General features: G+C 39.9%; 1 protein-coding gene across 6 annotated transcripts in view; it reads left to right on the forward strand.

Annotated features, from left to right (window-relative positions):
- Positions 1–14,993, forward strand: part of LOC117544796 (RNA-binding Raly-like protein) — a 122,055-nt gene that overhangs the window by 52,820 nt on the left and 54,242 nt on the right. For all 6 annotated transcript variants that reach the window (XM_034214224.1, XM_034214223.1, XM_034214222.1 and 3 more), the window contains exon 2: positions 8,616–8,889. In XM_034214224.1, the coding sequence (XP_034070115.1) occupies positions 8,628–8,889 (262 nt within the window). In that variant the 5' untranslated portion in view covers positions 8,616–8,627. The remainder of the gene's footprint in view (positions 1–8,615; positions 8,890–14,993) is intronic.

Below are 14,993 nucleotides of genomic sequence, written 5' to 3' on the forward strand. Positions count from 1 at the left end.
AGCCGGAGGAAGGGGAACAGCAGAACAGCAGAGTGGCGAGTGAGAGCTGTCTTCTTCCCTTTACAAGCTTCAAAAATGTATTTATTGTGTGATTTTGGAAATAAAAGTTTCATATTCTGAAAGCCAAGACTTTGTTTATTTAAATGTTTTTTAAAAACATCGGAAATAAAAAACGTTATTTTTTTAAAACTTTTTTTATTGGCTCATGATAGGCCCCTGATCTCCGTAGGCCCCTGGGCTTCAGCCCAGGTCAGGCCGTGCATTAAGGCGGCCCTGGCTGGACCCGTTCGAATCCAGTTTTGGATAGTCTGCCGTGGTTTCGTTACATTTCAAAGTGCTGTTTGAAGCTCGGCATAACCTTGGCGCACTGCCACTCCAACATCCAATCACAGAGCTTGAGGACTAATCACGGGGTTTGTCAAGCAAAGCGGATGTTGTAGTCCCAAACGATAGCTGAGGATTATGGGTAGTGTAGTGTCTTCGGCCATCCTAAACTCCGAAAAAACTATTTGTATCTCCGAATCGAAGGTTAAAAACACAAAAGCAGTGTACACAATTCAAACCAATCAATGTTGTGTAATTAACCCTTCTCTTGCGTTAGGTCATACCCCCCCTTCCCATGCTATTTTCGGTCAAAATTGACCGGTGTGTTTTGCACAGTGATATCTCTGGAACCCCTTATCCGATTTTGCTGGTTGACATCTCATTTGAACAGTCAAAGCAAGTAGAATCAAGGGATGACAGACAGAATGACACCAGGGGTGAATTTCATATTATTTTTGGCAGTAAGTTCAAAGATAGTGCTTATTTTACATTACTGTATATTATAAAAATGCTTGCCATGTAGGCTGTGTTTACTGGAGATGGAAATGATTTAGTTAGTGTTGTAGCTGATATTCTTCCCGTTCCAATGATGTATGGGATGTATTGATTTGATACAAGCAAGCCAGTGTTTCATGTCATGGTCCGGACCCACCGGTGGGCCCATCAAGTTCAGCATTCACTGTGATGAATATAAAATAAGACACTGATACTGTTTTCTTCAATGAACATTTATTGAAAGAGAAATATACCATAACAGAACATGTGTGTGTGTGTGTTCACGTGTGTTCACGCACATAGTTGGCAATGCAAAATTGTGGAATGTCACCTCAGGCTCCTCGATCTCAGGGGCCTCGATCTCAGGGGCCTCGATCTCAGGGGCCTCTTCCTAGTCTGTTGTAGGCTCATAGTCTGGATCGCTGTTGTCTTCCATTTCTGAGACATCTTCCTTCATCTCGTTCAATCTCCTCTTCATCTAGTTCAAAAATGTGTCCAGAGCCCCTCGTGCAGAGGCCTAGTGTGGAGGATAACATAAGGTATTGAGGCAATTGGATGAAAAACACAATATTTATGAGTTCAGTGTTTTCATGTTTATTGTATCCTTCAACCCTCTGATTGTGATTGGTTATGCAGAAACATTCTATTTTTCTTTTTGTCAATGTTTTGCAGCACTCTGGACAGGAAGATTTAAAATATTCTGTGGAGCAGAGTTCTATAGTGAGACGCAGGTTTTCAAAACAGTGTGTCATAAAACACCCTGGTGCTATCCTTACCAATCAAATTGGATTAAGAGCAGACAGATCTATACCGCGCTCGACAGCTCGCTGTGTTTGACCAGATTAGTCTCAGCTCTGTCCAGCTGCATACTGCCATTGAAAGAAATCAAATATATTCACTAAACTTGAAGTGTTCCCTTGTCCATCACAAACAGCAGACTCCCCCAGGACAATCACAAATCTTACTCGTAACTCATCCTGAGCCTGCAGTGCCGTGGCACACAGGAGTTGTTCCCAACTAATTTCATCCATTTCCCCTCTGCAGGTGATTGAAGGCCAAGAGAGAAATTGCTCCATTTGCATGTTTCGCTAATTGTAAAATTGCTCTCGGGCTTTCTGACAGTTAATGCACTTTCTGAGAAAAGGTGTTGTAAGAGGAGTTCAGAAGAAAAAAGGTTGGAGCTATAAAAGGTAAAAGCCACTTGAGGCTGTAGTATTGAGGTAAGACTATATATATATATATATATATGAGGTACATATGGAATGGTGTTTTTCCCAACTACTCTCAAGTATATAAAACAAACTCTTAGTAATTTGTTTCAATTATTAATAGCCCAAGAAAGAAAGTCAATGGTTTCAAGAAGGTGTGTGTGTGTCACGTTCACAGTTACGGATGCATGGTCAAAACCGGGCAGAACAGATAACAAGTCAAAAAGAGATAGGAAATCCTGGAGTTTGGCAAAACACACAAAACAATCTGGCAGAAGACAAGTGAGAGTGAGGTGGTGTATATACTGTGGAGCTAATGAGGGAATGAGTAGCAGGTGAGTGGAAGGGCTGGGGAGACCATGTGAGGGGAGTGAGCTGATTGCAAGAGCCTGGAGGAAGGCGAGATCTGGCATGACAGGAAAGCTATGATATGCAAAACCAAAAACAACTCTGCATGTGTCGAACTTGTGACATTGTGGTTAGAAGGAGACTCACAAAGTGTCAGAAAATACAACCCTCTCTCTTTTCCTCCTAACCCACATCTCTAAAAACGGGGAGTACAACGGAGCTGATCCAGATTTGCTGCGGACTTGACGTCATACCGGAAATGTGGGCTGGCTTTACATTGAACTCCTGGCAACGTCCCGCCCACATCCCAAACTATCGTCCCCATATACAGTCGGCTTGACAAACGTTTGAGCTCCATACTGTTTCAGAAATAATGCTTGATGTGGTTTGGAACATAATAGGGTGTTTAATCACAGAGTCTCTCTTGCTAAAGGCTCCGATATGTTAGTGAGCTACTTGCTAACTTTGCAATTTGTTGCTCAGAAGGTAGCATACAGTGTGTGGATCTGAGCTTTTATGATGGAAAAACTGCCTGCCAGGCAAGCTACTGCTTAATTATTAATAATTCAACTTTTTTTCAAAGAGAAACGTTTTCGTCAGAGTTACACACATCTGTGAAAACAGTACAAAAAACAAAAATACATACAAGTGAACAGTAAAACAATCAATAGTATGAGAAAAGCTGAAATCCGTTTTCTCCCTGTGTTGTTTCTTCAAAACATGGCATGACAGATGATTTACGAAAACATTTCAAACTAAAGCAGCTAGGGTTGAATGGTAGAGGGTTGAGTCATAACAATGATATTGTGTCTTACTCACTGTAATTCATTTATGCTTTTACAGCGCTTCAAGGCCCTTTGGCAGGGAAAGTTGTTGTACTTCCTTTTTATTTGCCCTATTTTGTTGAAGCCGTGTACCTACTGAGAATCACAGCCCAACTCGTTGGACTGATGAAGCGAAATTGGCATATTAAGCGTTTTTTCTTTCTATCTTTAAGACTAAATACACTTAAAAGGAGCCGGTTGGCATTTAACCGGCATTTAATTGCTTAAGGCCACTATCCTTTTTTATAATATACTATGTTTCTTCCCCCATCAAATCAGACAAAATACTGAGACTTTCGTTTGTCATTGTCGGGCACAATAGCTTCACCCTCTGAATGCGCTACACAAAAGCGCACTGTGGCTGGTTGCACCACATACATGCTCTGCAGCCTATAGCCTACAGAACAAATAGCATCATTGATTTACAAATAGAGTGAATTTATTGCTTGGTTGTTGCCCTTGCTTTCGCCGGCAGAGAGACATATTTTAAGACAAGATATAAATGGAAGGAATCCACAAGGCAATTATTCCACCTCTGCAGTACATGGCAGCTACACCAATGGAAAAGGTGTATCAGGCTACCTTTGTCTGTTCTGTCTCAGTGAGCAGCTTCTCCAGCCTTTCCTCAGCCCGTCAAGATGCTTTGGCAATCAGAGCAGAGTGGCTGAGGCATGGCGAAGAGAAATGTACAGTGGTGGAGTGGAAGGAAATTACATAAGGAATCAATTCAATGAGTTACCTCCCTCTATGAAAAGATGTCTATAAATCAGGCAGGTGGCCGAACCCAAATAACAACCTTTAAGAGCCTGTCCACCAATACACAATGCATTACAAAGCAAGGTACACGCCGTCATATATCTACTTCTATACTATATTCTATACTAAACACAGCAGTGCTGTTAACCACATGACCTAAGTGCATTTTCCACTGATATAATCCATAATTTGTTTCATTGGCATGAGATTGCAATGCTTTATTATACCAGTGGCACAACTGGACCTTCTGTAGACACCCCTGGATTTGAGTGTTCTAGTCAGACGGACGTCAGGGAGGCAGTCAATTTGCGTTGGACGTCCTTTTTTTATAATGTACATATTTTCACTGAATGATCGTCTTGAAAAGGGTACTAACAATAATCCCGCAACAACATCATCTTCACCTGTTGCCATTTCGACGTAAAAACAACAATAACACTTCAAAGGAATAGCTACTTCTAGAGCAGTGGTTCCCAACCTGGGGGGCGCCAAAGATCGCCAGGCCTCAGATAATTTGAAGCCAAATATCATATTTAGACTTTTAAAAAAAAAAAAATGTATACATAATTGTAAAAGGCCTTGTCTCTACATTACAATAAAATATAAAAAATAATTGATTGATTCAGTTGAATAATAATTCAAGTTAGTAGCTATTAAAGGCATACAAAGACAGAAATGTATAATTGTTTCTTTAATAGAAATGTTTCTTCCGCCCGTAAAGTGTCCAAACCAGGCTTTTCTGGATAAGCGCATTTTTAAAACATAGTCATTGTCCATGCCGGTTTCAGTTGGATTATTTGTCAGTTGCTCCGATCAGATCGGTCTCCTCCATTTTGTAGATTATTTACGACTTTTGAATCCACATAAACACAACGGCAAAATCCGGCTTACTTTGAGCATGTGTTTTAAACAGTTTAATCCCTTTGTGAATTGTTTCCACTTCCGCGCCTTCCTTTCATTTCTTCATACAGCGGGAATCCAAATGAATTAATCCTGAGTCCAATAACCATCAAAGTCACTCCAATAGTGCTCCTTAATTACGCTTTCATCCTCCTTTAACAAAATACTTCACATTCACCCAGTTTGTGTGAGTATTTGTAGCATTTTTGAGACTTTTAAACTTTAATTACCGTTGTTGCGTGCGCCCGAACCCCCCCGACCACCCCCCCCCCCCCCCCAGTGTGTGTGTGTGTGTGTGTGTGTGTGGGGGGGCGCGCAACTTCCAACAGGAGTCATTTGGGGGGGCCCTTGGGAAAAAAGGTTGGGAACCCCTGTTCTAGAGTACCCTGGAATCGTGCAAAACTCTGAAAGAATACGCCCATTGGCTACAAATCAATATATGATTGGTTGATAAAATTGTCAGTCCAAACGTACGCTCTCATTCAGTGTAGGGCCAGGGAATTCTATCAAGGATATAGAATACCTTGGTTGAAGGATATTCTTCCCAGAGACCCAGAACAGTATCTGATTGGTTGCATTTTTTTTCTAACACGAAACCACTGAAATGCGTAGAGCATGGACTGAGAAAGACAAACAAATCAACGTAACACTGTAATATTACAGATCAACAACACAGATACGATTCTCATTTATTCATTTTATTTACATTTTATTAAATTGTATTCATATAATTATTAGTTTTATCTGAGTGTTCAAGGGTATTCTCTGAGTACCTTGAAGGCCCTGACGGTTCACCACTGTATTATACAGAGGTGAGCTTTGCCAGGGTTTTCTGTAATGCTACAAGAACAAAGTGCTTCATTCCAAGAGGAAACATCCACCTTTTGAAAAATGTGACACCTATTCTGACACGACCATGAAAGCAAAAATGAAGACTTATCTGTCTTCTGCTCTTTACTGACAAAAAGGCAGTACTGTAGAAGCTGTAATCATTTTTAAAGAGCGGGTGAACACCAGGTCATACTTTTTTCCTCTAAAAGCCATTTGTAGAGTTTATTTCTGGGATAAAGCTCTTCTTTGTGCTCTTTTATTTTATACAAGAAATGTCAAGTCTTCTGAACAATTACTCTTCCAATTACACTCCCGGTGCCCATCACTTGTGTTGCTTCCTTATGTTTCTCTTCATGATGCTACCACCTCAAAGGATGAGAACCATAATGGAGGTTGTAAATAAAGTAGATTGCAAGGTCAGCAGGAAAAACCAGTGATGGAATAAATTAGGTTCCAGCTCTAAAGAAAACAACATACAAGACAACATGAATTATAACAGTAAGGTGTGGTAAAATGGTTCTGTGACCGCAACCTTCTCCTGATTTATCTGACCAGAGAGGCAATTTAACGCTTCTCTGCTGATTTGTTATGTTCGCTGTGACCTGTCCGCTGACATCAATATGGGTTGGGTGTCAGATGGTGGGCTTAAACGGCCATCGTGAAGCTCATTTGAGTTAGCACATGTATGTGTGTGTGCCGGCGCCACACTCATTTCCAGTTGTCTGCTGCTGATAAATGTCAAGGCCACTTGAGAGATGGCGATCAGCAGTTTATTTCCACACACGCAGAATCAACACACACCAATGCAGCACTATAAACATTGCCACATATCCGTAGTGCATGTTGAAAAGTCAAGCCAATAGCATCACCATGTACGTGATGTAATGCTAAAAACATGTGCAGCCAAGTGAAATAATATGTGTTTATCCATGAGTGAGCAGCTGAATGTCTAGCATGATCTCAGTCTCAGGTGTAATGGATGCCTGACAGAGAATCTCTCTCTGTAAATCACATGGCTGCTCTTGTATTTCCTGCATGACTGGTCAGTTTCCTCATCATCTACCGTAGGTACAGAGCGAGCGACCTTGTGATGGAATTTACCCCTAACTCTGTTTGTGAATTGCATCATCTCACTGTAGTTTGGACATTATTGCATTCCCTGCTATAATAAGCTGAATAAACCCATTACAGTGCAGCATTTCACAATAAAAAGACATCCTGTAATTGTGAAGATACTGAGCTGTAAGGATCTACAGCCTCTTGCAATGGAAAGTTAAGTTGCATACAGGAAAAGAAAGACAGCCATTTGACAAAGTGTGTTTATGTGTGTGACGGTGTGTGTGTCCAACATCAGTGTTACCTTGGTTACTAATTCTATTTACTAAGGATTGGATCCATTATTCAGGTTCTTCGTCTCAAAGCTGAATAGTTGTTATCACTGTGTGTCAGGGACAGAGACTCTGAGGAGGCAACTATTAAATATTCAGTGTTTTAATTCACACTATTTCAGTGTTTAATAAATAACGTGTATACCATGCTGAAATATAAACTGTAATGAAAAACTGATTTTATTAAGCTATAAAAAACTAAAATCAATGGGAAATGCAAACAATCATATATCTACTTATACTAACTGTGATATTATGGAATTAAAACAAGTGCATCCTTTCCTTGGGACATAATCTTACTGCAAATCATGTTTTATAGAACCATTCAGGGCATGAAAAGGTCATAAAATAATTATTGCAAGGGAGGCCTACAGAAGCTGAGGGTAATATGTGCTGATAACTTGACAGCGCAACAAAAGTATGAATAAAACTGTAACATGAATTACAGCCTCCGCATTCTGTGATCAGTGAAACGGCACACAAAGCATTAGGGACGCAACAATATGGGTATTGAGATATAGAAGCTTTCTCACTGACAGCTACTGTATTTGGTTTCTCACAAAGCAGAGAAAACTGCTGTGAAATCCACATACCGTTGCTTCTAATTCTCAGCCATACAGTGGTAGCATTTCAACAATGCAAAAAATGATGCCGAGGTAAGCAGTTGACTTGCCACTGATACATAACGGCCTTCATTAACAATCACTGTGAAATACATTGATTAAGTACAATGTCTTTTATGGAGCCCTAAAGTGTTCAGTATAAAATAAATAAGAAATTGTGAAATAAATGATTGGTTATTACAGCAGGGCATTATAATAAAAAGAATGATCGTTCTTATGTTATGGCATCATAGTTAACTTTTCTTCATTTATATAATTTCCATTTTGAAATGAGCTTTCCCAGTCTGTTTTCCAAGTGATTTTTCATCTCACATTATATTTTATGTCATAATTTCACTTCGCCAGCCTCTCAGCTGGTCCGGAATCGTGTTGCGCAAAATGAAAGTGACGTCCCTATGACCTGCTCTTTCTTTAACCATTCAAGTTCATTACCCAACTTCATGCCATCCCATCAGAAACTGCCAGCTAGCTAATTTACCAGTAAGTAGGCCTACAATTGAGACACCACAGAGAGCCAGTATTAATGGCAGTAGATAACAAAAAAAATGTGACAGTGTTGTTATTAAATGATGCTTTTCCAAGGCACACAACTCTGAAGTGCAAAAACAGATAGTCTTTGTTGTGGTTACTTAAGCCAAGAGTAAGTTAGCTAGTAAGCTGGCGGGTGTTTGATGAGGGAGGCTGGGGCCATGCAATATGAAGATTCAAATGACAAAATTACACTTGATTGTTAACTGATTAACAGTTAAGTTGGTAATTTATATGTTTCACTATAGGATTATTTATTTCATAATTTCTTATTTGTTCAAATAATATTGACCTGGGGTTCCATAATGTTAGAGTTCGATTTAGCTGGAGTTAGAGTGCCCCAAACCTCTAAAGCTGTGTCCTCCCCTCCCCCCTCTTTCTGTGTCCCAGGAGGGCAAGTGGATGAGAATGACTGGTAAACTCCAGACCAGCAACGTGACCAACAAGAATGACCTGCGCTCGCTAAACTCCAGAGTCTTTATTGGCAATCTCAACACAGCCATTGTCAAGAAGACGGACATAGAGATCCTCTTTGGCAAGTACGGCAAGATAGTGGGCTGCTCTGTGCACAAAGGTTACGCCTTCGTACAGTATTTGAACGAGAGGAACGCACGGGCAGCTGTGTCTGGAGAAAATGCACGTGTCATCGCTGGACAGCCTCTTGGTGAGTCATTTTTGCTTTTTACTGTGTCTCTCTATTTTGTCGAATTGCTGATGCCATCAGAAAAGCATAAAGGGCCAACATGATATGTCCCTTCAGAAAACGTTTCCCTTGGACTACAGGATGTTTCGTTAAAGCCTGTTCTTCACAAGAGTAATGGATTGTCTCTCCCGGGAACATAATATGCCTTGGTCACCTTGCAGACTTTTAGTTTAGGACCTCTCTTGGCTCCTAAATGCTGAAGTGTCTGTGCTTGTTGTCACTGTGTTTTGGAGAAAATCCCTTTGGAATCTGTGAAATGATATACAAGTGAATATAAACGCAGTTTGATTTGAACATTTACCAGGCAGCAACTTGCAAAAGTATGTCAAAGACACACTACTAGCAGAATATGTTAAATGGCCATGGGATGTAGCTACTTATGATACATTATCTACTGTGCATGCACTTTGCTATGGGTTTGCTTTCGTGGATGTTGACTATAAAATGTTTTCGTACACATTTTGTTTTGCTCAATTGGAATTCATTTTGTATGTGAAATACATCGTCTCAGGCCTTTTTTGCGAAGCTTTGGAATTAGATTCAGCAGTGCTCATTGCTAGACACTGCTTATTTAAAACATTATTTTAAAATAATCACGACTGGATGAATCTGCATGCAGGCAACAGACCTTTTGATTAAAGTATTTTAAAACGTGTTTGGTGTTTCAACTAAGGAAGGGTTAAGAGTGCAAACATCACTGGCTGTCAGTGTACAGTTAAAAATATCAGCGTATGATGATAAAAGGGATCATTGCATGATGGAAGTTAAGTGTGGATGGAATATTATTTGAATGCTGAATACGTACAGAGTTGATATCTGGCATCAGGGATCTGTCGTAGGCTTTTCACAGCAGTGGTTGTGAATTGATAATATGAATTAAGGGAAAGGAGACTCAAAACCAACAGTGGGGTGAAAGTGGATGTGTGGTGGTTGCAACTTGTTTGGTATTTAGGGTTAGGGTAAATGCTAGGAAGTAAAGAGAACAAGGGTGTTAGTGTATTTAAAAAGTGCTTTAAATGTAATCTTGTTTTCTTTGAGTTGGTCAAAGAGAGCTGTATGTGTTGGATTTATTATGTTAATGTCTACAATTTTTTATTTGGCATTCATGCTCTGGTCACTTCCCACGTTGAAACAGCAAGCTCCACACAGCAGGAATTAGTGAGTCACGATAATACCTTCCCCCCTACAGGTGGACACTATACAGTTGGTGGTGAAAAGTAAAAAAAGTAAATGTTGTTGACAAATAGTTGCAAGGCATATTAATTAGTAATATATGGCCTTCCGATCTGAGGGAAACTAGACCCCTTTGCACTTAAATTATTCAACGTCTTTACATTTATTCCTGGTATCAATATGTATTTTAAGTGTTTGCACTGAGTAAGAGGCTATCACTGTGGATGGCTGATCAAAGGCCTGAAGAGTTTGCACTATGGCTTAGATTATAGCAAGATATTGTCTGAAAATGCAATTCATATACTGTACACAAAACGTCCCTGACAATATACAGAGGTGGTTTGGCCAATTGGATTGCAACTAGTCTTAAATACAAATGACATGCATCCATACTTTCAAGTACTATTACAATCCGGTCACCCAAAAAACAATGAATACAAGGGGAACTAGAATGGTCCGCCATGGTTTTGGTATAAATAGTTCCTTCATGGACATTTCAGCAGGACTATTGTACCCTGGCTTGAAGCGTATATTTCTAACAACTTCTACATTATGCCACTTCAATATACATTATCCTCAGGGCGGTATTTTGGGGTTAGGGTTGTTAATGAAAAATACATTTTTCACACAAGAAAATTAACACAACCAGGGGAAACAAATTCAGTTAAAGGGCATTACCCAGTGAAAAAGATATTCCCCAGACTGTTAATTACTGTGTTAATGAGCATTAACTTTGACACAAGTGCAGTGTAAAATGCATTATTTAGCGAAAGAAAATACAAAGCTCATGGTTATTAAAGGACAGGTTAACGGTCTTCTTTGTATTCCCAGAACACATTAATTAACCTAAACATAACACCAGGCAACTGACTAAACTGCCTCAGCCTCTTAAAAATTCTATTTGGCCAAGACCCTGCTTTCACATGTTTTAAAAATCCTTATTCGACAAAGTGGCCAGCCTTGATACAATTGTAAAATAGTAGCAAGAAACATTATGATCTAATCACTAAAACCACTTGCGGAGGTATCATTTTTACCGTAAATGCTAATGCTTCCTTAGCATCCTGATGACCCACAACAACCCAGTTCTATTATCTCTTGTTGGTTCTCAGATTTTAGGAGCTGGCTTAATCCACAATATCTGAACATTTCCAAAAACCCAGATTGCAATTAACACATATTCTAGGAGGTGATTCAGTTTGCCTGTAACATATAGAATCAATCAAGACACTTTTGAAGATGCATTTATATGCCAGGTGTGAACTTTCCTTTGCAGAGCTGTCCGCTTGAGATCAAAACACCAAAGCTGCAAGTCAATGCCAGATGAAAGCAATTAGTTTGCTTTATTTGCTTTTTTGTTGTTAAAAAGGGTAGTGTGCATCAAGGCTGGCCTTATTGGCGTTTAATGTCACGTTTTCACCAACTAATGGGATGTTCACTCTGAAAATAAATGTTCTGATTTTTATATCCCTGCAACAATGAATAAAGCATGGTAAAGAAAAATCTAAAACTGCAAGTAATGATGAGCTCTGTATGCCTGATTAAAGGGTGGCTAATGTGCTCTCAGTCTTCCATTAGTTTCATATTTGCCATTATGAATATTGTAATCAGCGAATAGGCAGAAAAACAGTTATTAAAACCAAAACCATCGCTGGTCAGAGCCAAAATGAACACTCTACCATATCCAGAATAATGGTGTTAGTGATGTCTTTGTTTGTTATCTACAATTCATAAGACTCTCATTATGTATGATTTCTTGTTTTTGGTTGAGAAAGCACACATAATCAAAAATCTGACACCATAGTTGAATTCAAACCGACTGCAGTAAGGCAACACTGCCCTCAGTGATATCACTCAATCTACATGTCATGGGACAAGAATATGACTGGAGGAGTCTTAATTGACAATCAAGGACACCCTCAGTCTCCTCTCAAGCTGATGCTTTTTATATTACAATGGCAGATTAATCGATCAGCTACATAATGATAGAGAGTTTAGTAAATTACCTCCACAAAGTATCTGTCCTACTGTTTCACCTCAATTTCAGGGATCACATTTGAGCTTTGTTGCTGGTGGAGCTGCATTCAGATATGTGGGTGTTTCAACCACCCTTGACTATTGGGATCATGAGAAGCCCGTATGAAATGAAGCATGGCATTTTGTTACGGAGGCAGAGGTACGTTTGAAAATCACGGCTTTCTGCTGGCACTGGAAAAGAGGTCAAAGGAATAATCACATCGCTCTTCGACTGCACGGACCCACCTCAGCAGCTCAGAGGCACTGGTGATGACTTATCTGTGCACTCAAGTGTCAAAGGTCAAAGCCTGCCAGCCTGCCACCTCCACAGAAGATAAGACTATCACTCTGAATCTATGTGTGTGCGACTGTGGATGAAGAAAAGCTGATAAATAAATGCAAAAACGATATTATAGCACAGCTGGCATCACCTTCCTCCCCCTGCCACTAAGTGGCAAAAAGGGGATGCACCATTACCCTATCAAATATGAATAGGCGTTCACAAGATCACATCTAGGATTGTGAGCACAGCAATCATTACTAAATAGCAATGCTATTCTGAATGGCACAAGTGCAATGTCTCTGTGCATTTCCTGAGTTACAAGCATGAAGAAATCAGTCTTAAGCACTCCACATGAACACAGATGTTGAATTTTGAGTCTTGCAAAGCAGACGTGAAGGATATTTCCTCTGTTGTCTCTTTCACAGCGGTGCTGAAAACTCAGACAGCGTTCCAATTAAATCCATTAAGTAATACCTCTGCATAGCGCAGTGTTTTGGCATTTATAATTTGTTTACTGTTTGCAAACAGATTTTAAACTGACATGCACTAACTGCAAAGCATTTGAATATGTTTAGGATATTGTTTTTTTAGTTATTATTAAAGAAGGTAATACACCTTACATTGCATATAACAGTAATGCCTAGTAGTATGTTGGAATGTCTCACCACTGTTTAAATGTCATAAGCATACTGATCTTTCTTTGAGTTTTGATACCTTCATGTCTCTTTCCATGTTGTCTGCTAACGCTATAAGGTATAGGAATATTTTCATTTTCAGGATACCGGAAAATAATGTACTTTTAGTGGGAATCAAATGAAACAGCTGTAGGTGTTATTGTGGCTAATTAAACCTCTGCTCAGATGGGTGGAGCTCGTAATCTGCAGTCACAAAAGTATCACAGCCATCTGAGTGCAGCTCTATGTTGTGGCATAAGGCACGTTAAGTACAAGTTTATCTGTCTCTCGCTTGTTGTCGTTGTGTGTCTTCCCTCTGGCTAAAAGCTGGATTGGGGAATTCCTCCCGACACAGTGACATGATGATTGCTGGCATCCATGAACCTCAAATGCATCTGAGCAGTTTTCCCTCATCGCCCACTGAGATCTCTCTGCTGTATGTCCATGGCCTCGCTCCTCAGTCAACTGTGGGCTGCCATAGAGTCAAAGAGTGACATTGTTTTGCCCTCAGCTCTCCCAGTGTGCACTAAACCTGACAATTCTACTGCTGAGTCCCCAAATATACATGTATACAACTCACTGTATAACCCATATGTAACTGAAAACTAGCTAGCTTAAAACCAACTTAGGTTTTGGAAAGTTTTCTGAAATGTTCTGATGAGTTGGGATAGTTGGACTACTTTGATGGATTTGAATCAAAAACTTTGCAATGCACACCACCCTTGCCCTATATGTCGTACGATGAAGATCTAGCTTTTTCTTGTTTTTCTCATCTGGTTGTTTCAATTATGTGGCACTGTGTGCTTCTGTGTACCTCCATGTAGGCAGCATATGTGTGATTGGCAGGTGGTGATTGAAGCCCCAGTGGATAAGGACAATGAAAGAATAACATCCCACATTTTTCTGAAAGAGGCCATGAATGGGGATACAAGCTGCTGAGCAACCTGCGAGTAAGGGAGGGGAAAGGAAGAGAGGTTAATAGCAGAGAGAGAGGGAACTAACAACAAATCTGGAGAGTCTGTCTTGTTGCAAGCACTCGTGATAATCCTCCCTCTGTTGACTGCTGTTTTGCGTATCCTAACCCCCCTAGAAGAGATCTGCATTCCTTTCCAGGAGGTGTCATGGTGAAGGTCCAACCCATTACAATATTAATGACCAACTTGAAGGATAATGTGTGATGGATCACCAATCATACTGCCTCCAAATGGCATTGGCCAGTGTTAGGCACATAAATAATAACGTGATTTAGATGCAAAATCCATCCTAAGCGGATTACAAAGGCAGTGGGACTACAATCAATCGTCATTTTGGGCCAACATGATGCATAGCAAAGAGCACGGGACACACAAGTATACATGGAGGGAAGAGAAGAATGGCTAGGGACAGGTAGAGGGAGGGAGAACTGCTTTAAGTGTGTAGTGTGTCACATCATGGCAGTGGAAAAATACACCTAAAGGCATATGTCATTTTTTTTTTATCGTTGAAATAAACTTGCCAAATACAGTTGCTGCTATGTCAATCTAAAATATTTTACATTCTCTTCAAGGCTTTTACACTGTGTCATTTGGGGCTGCCCCAGTTAGAAGAACACAGTTGTATGAGAAATGAAGCCAACATTTGAAAACATTGGACTTATTATGGACTTATTTATTACTATATAGTTTTCCCTCTGCTTGTGTGCATGTTTGCTGGATTTCTGCCATTTGTGTACTATGCCTTTTTTGTATTACTTATGTTAAATGGTCTACCCCCACTGACAACAAATTACCCTTTGGGATAATTAAGTTAATAAATCAAACCAACCCTTCTGTATATGACGAGAAATAATGCAGAGTGGATTAGTAAGTAAGAGTAATGCTGACGCTAAGAAATTACAGTGTTTCATATTGTCCTATTTTTGCTGATCATGAAAAGCTTTA

The sequence above is a fragment of the Gymnodraco acuticeps genome, unplaced genomic scaffold (assembly GCF_902827175.1).
Source record: "Gymnodraco acuticeps unplaced genomic scaffold, fGymAcu1.1, whole genome shotgun sequence".
In the NCBI taxonomy this organism is placed as follows: domain Eukaryota; kingdom Metazoa; phylum Chordata; class Actinopteri; order Perciformes; family Bathydraconidae; genus Gymnodraco; species Gymnodraco acuticeps.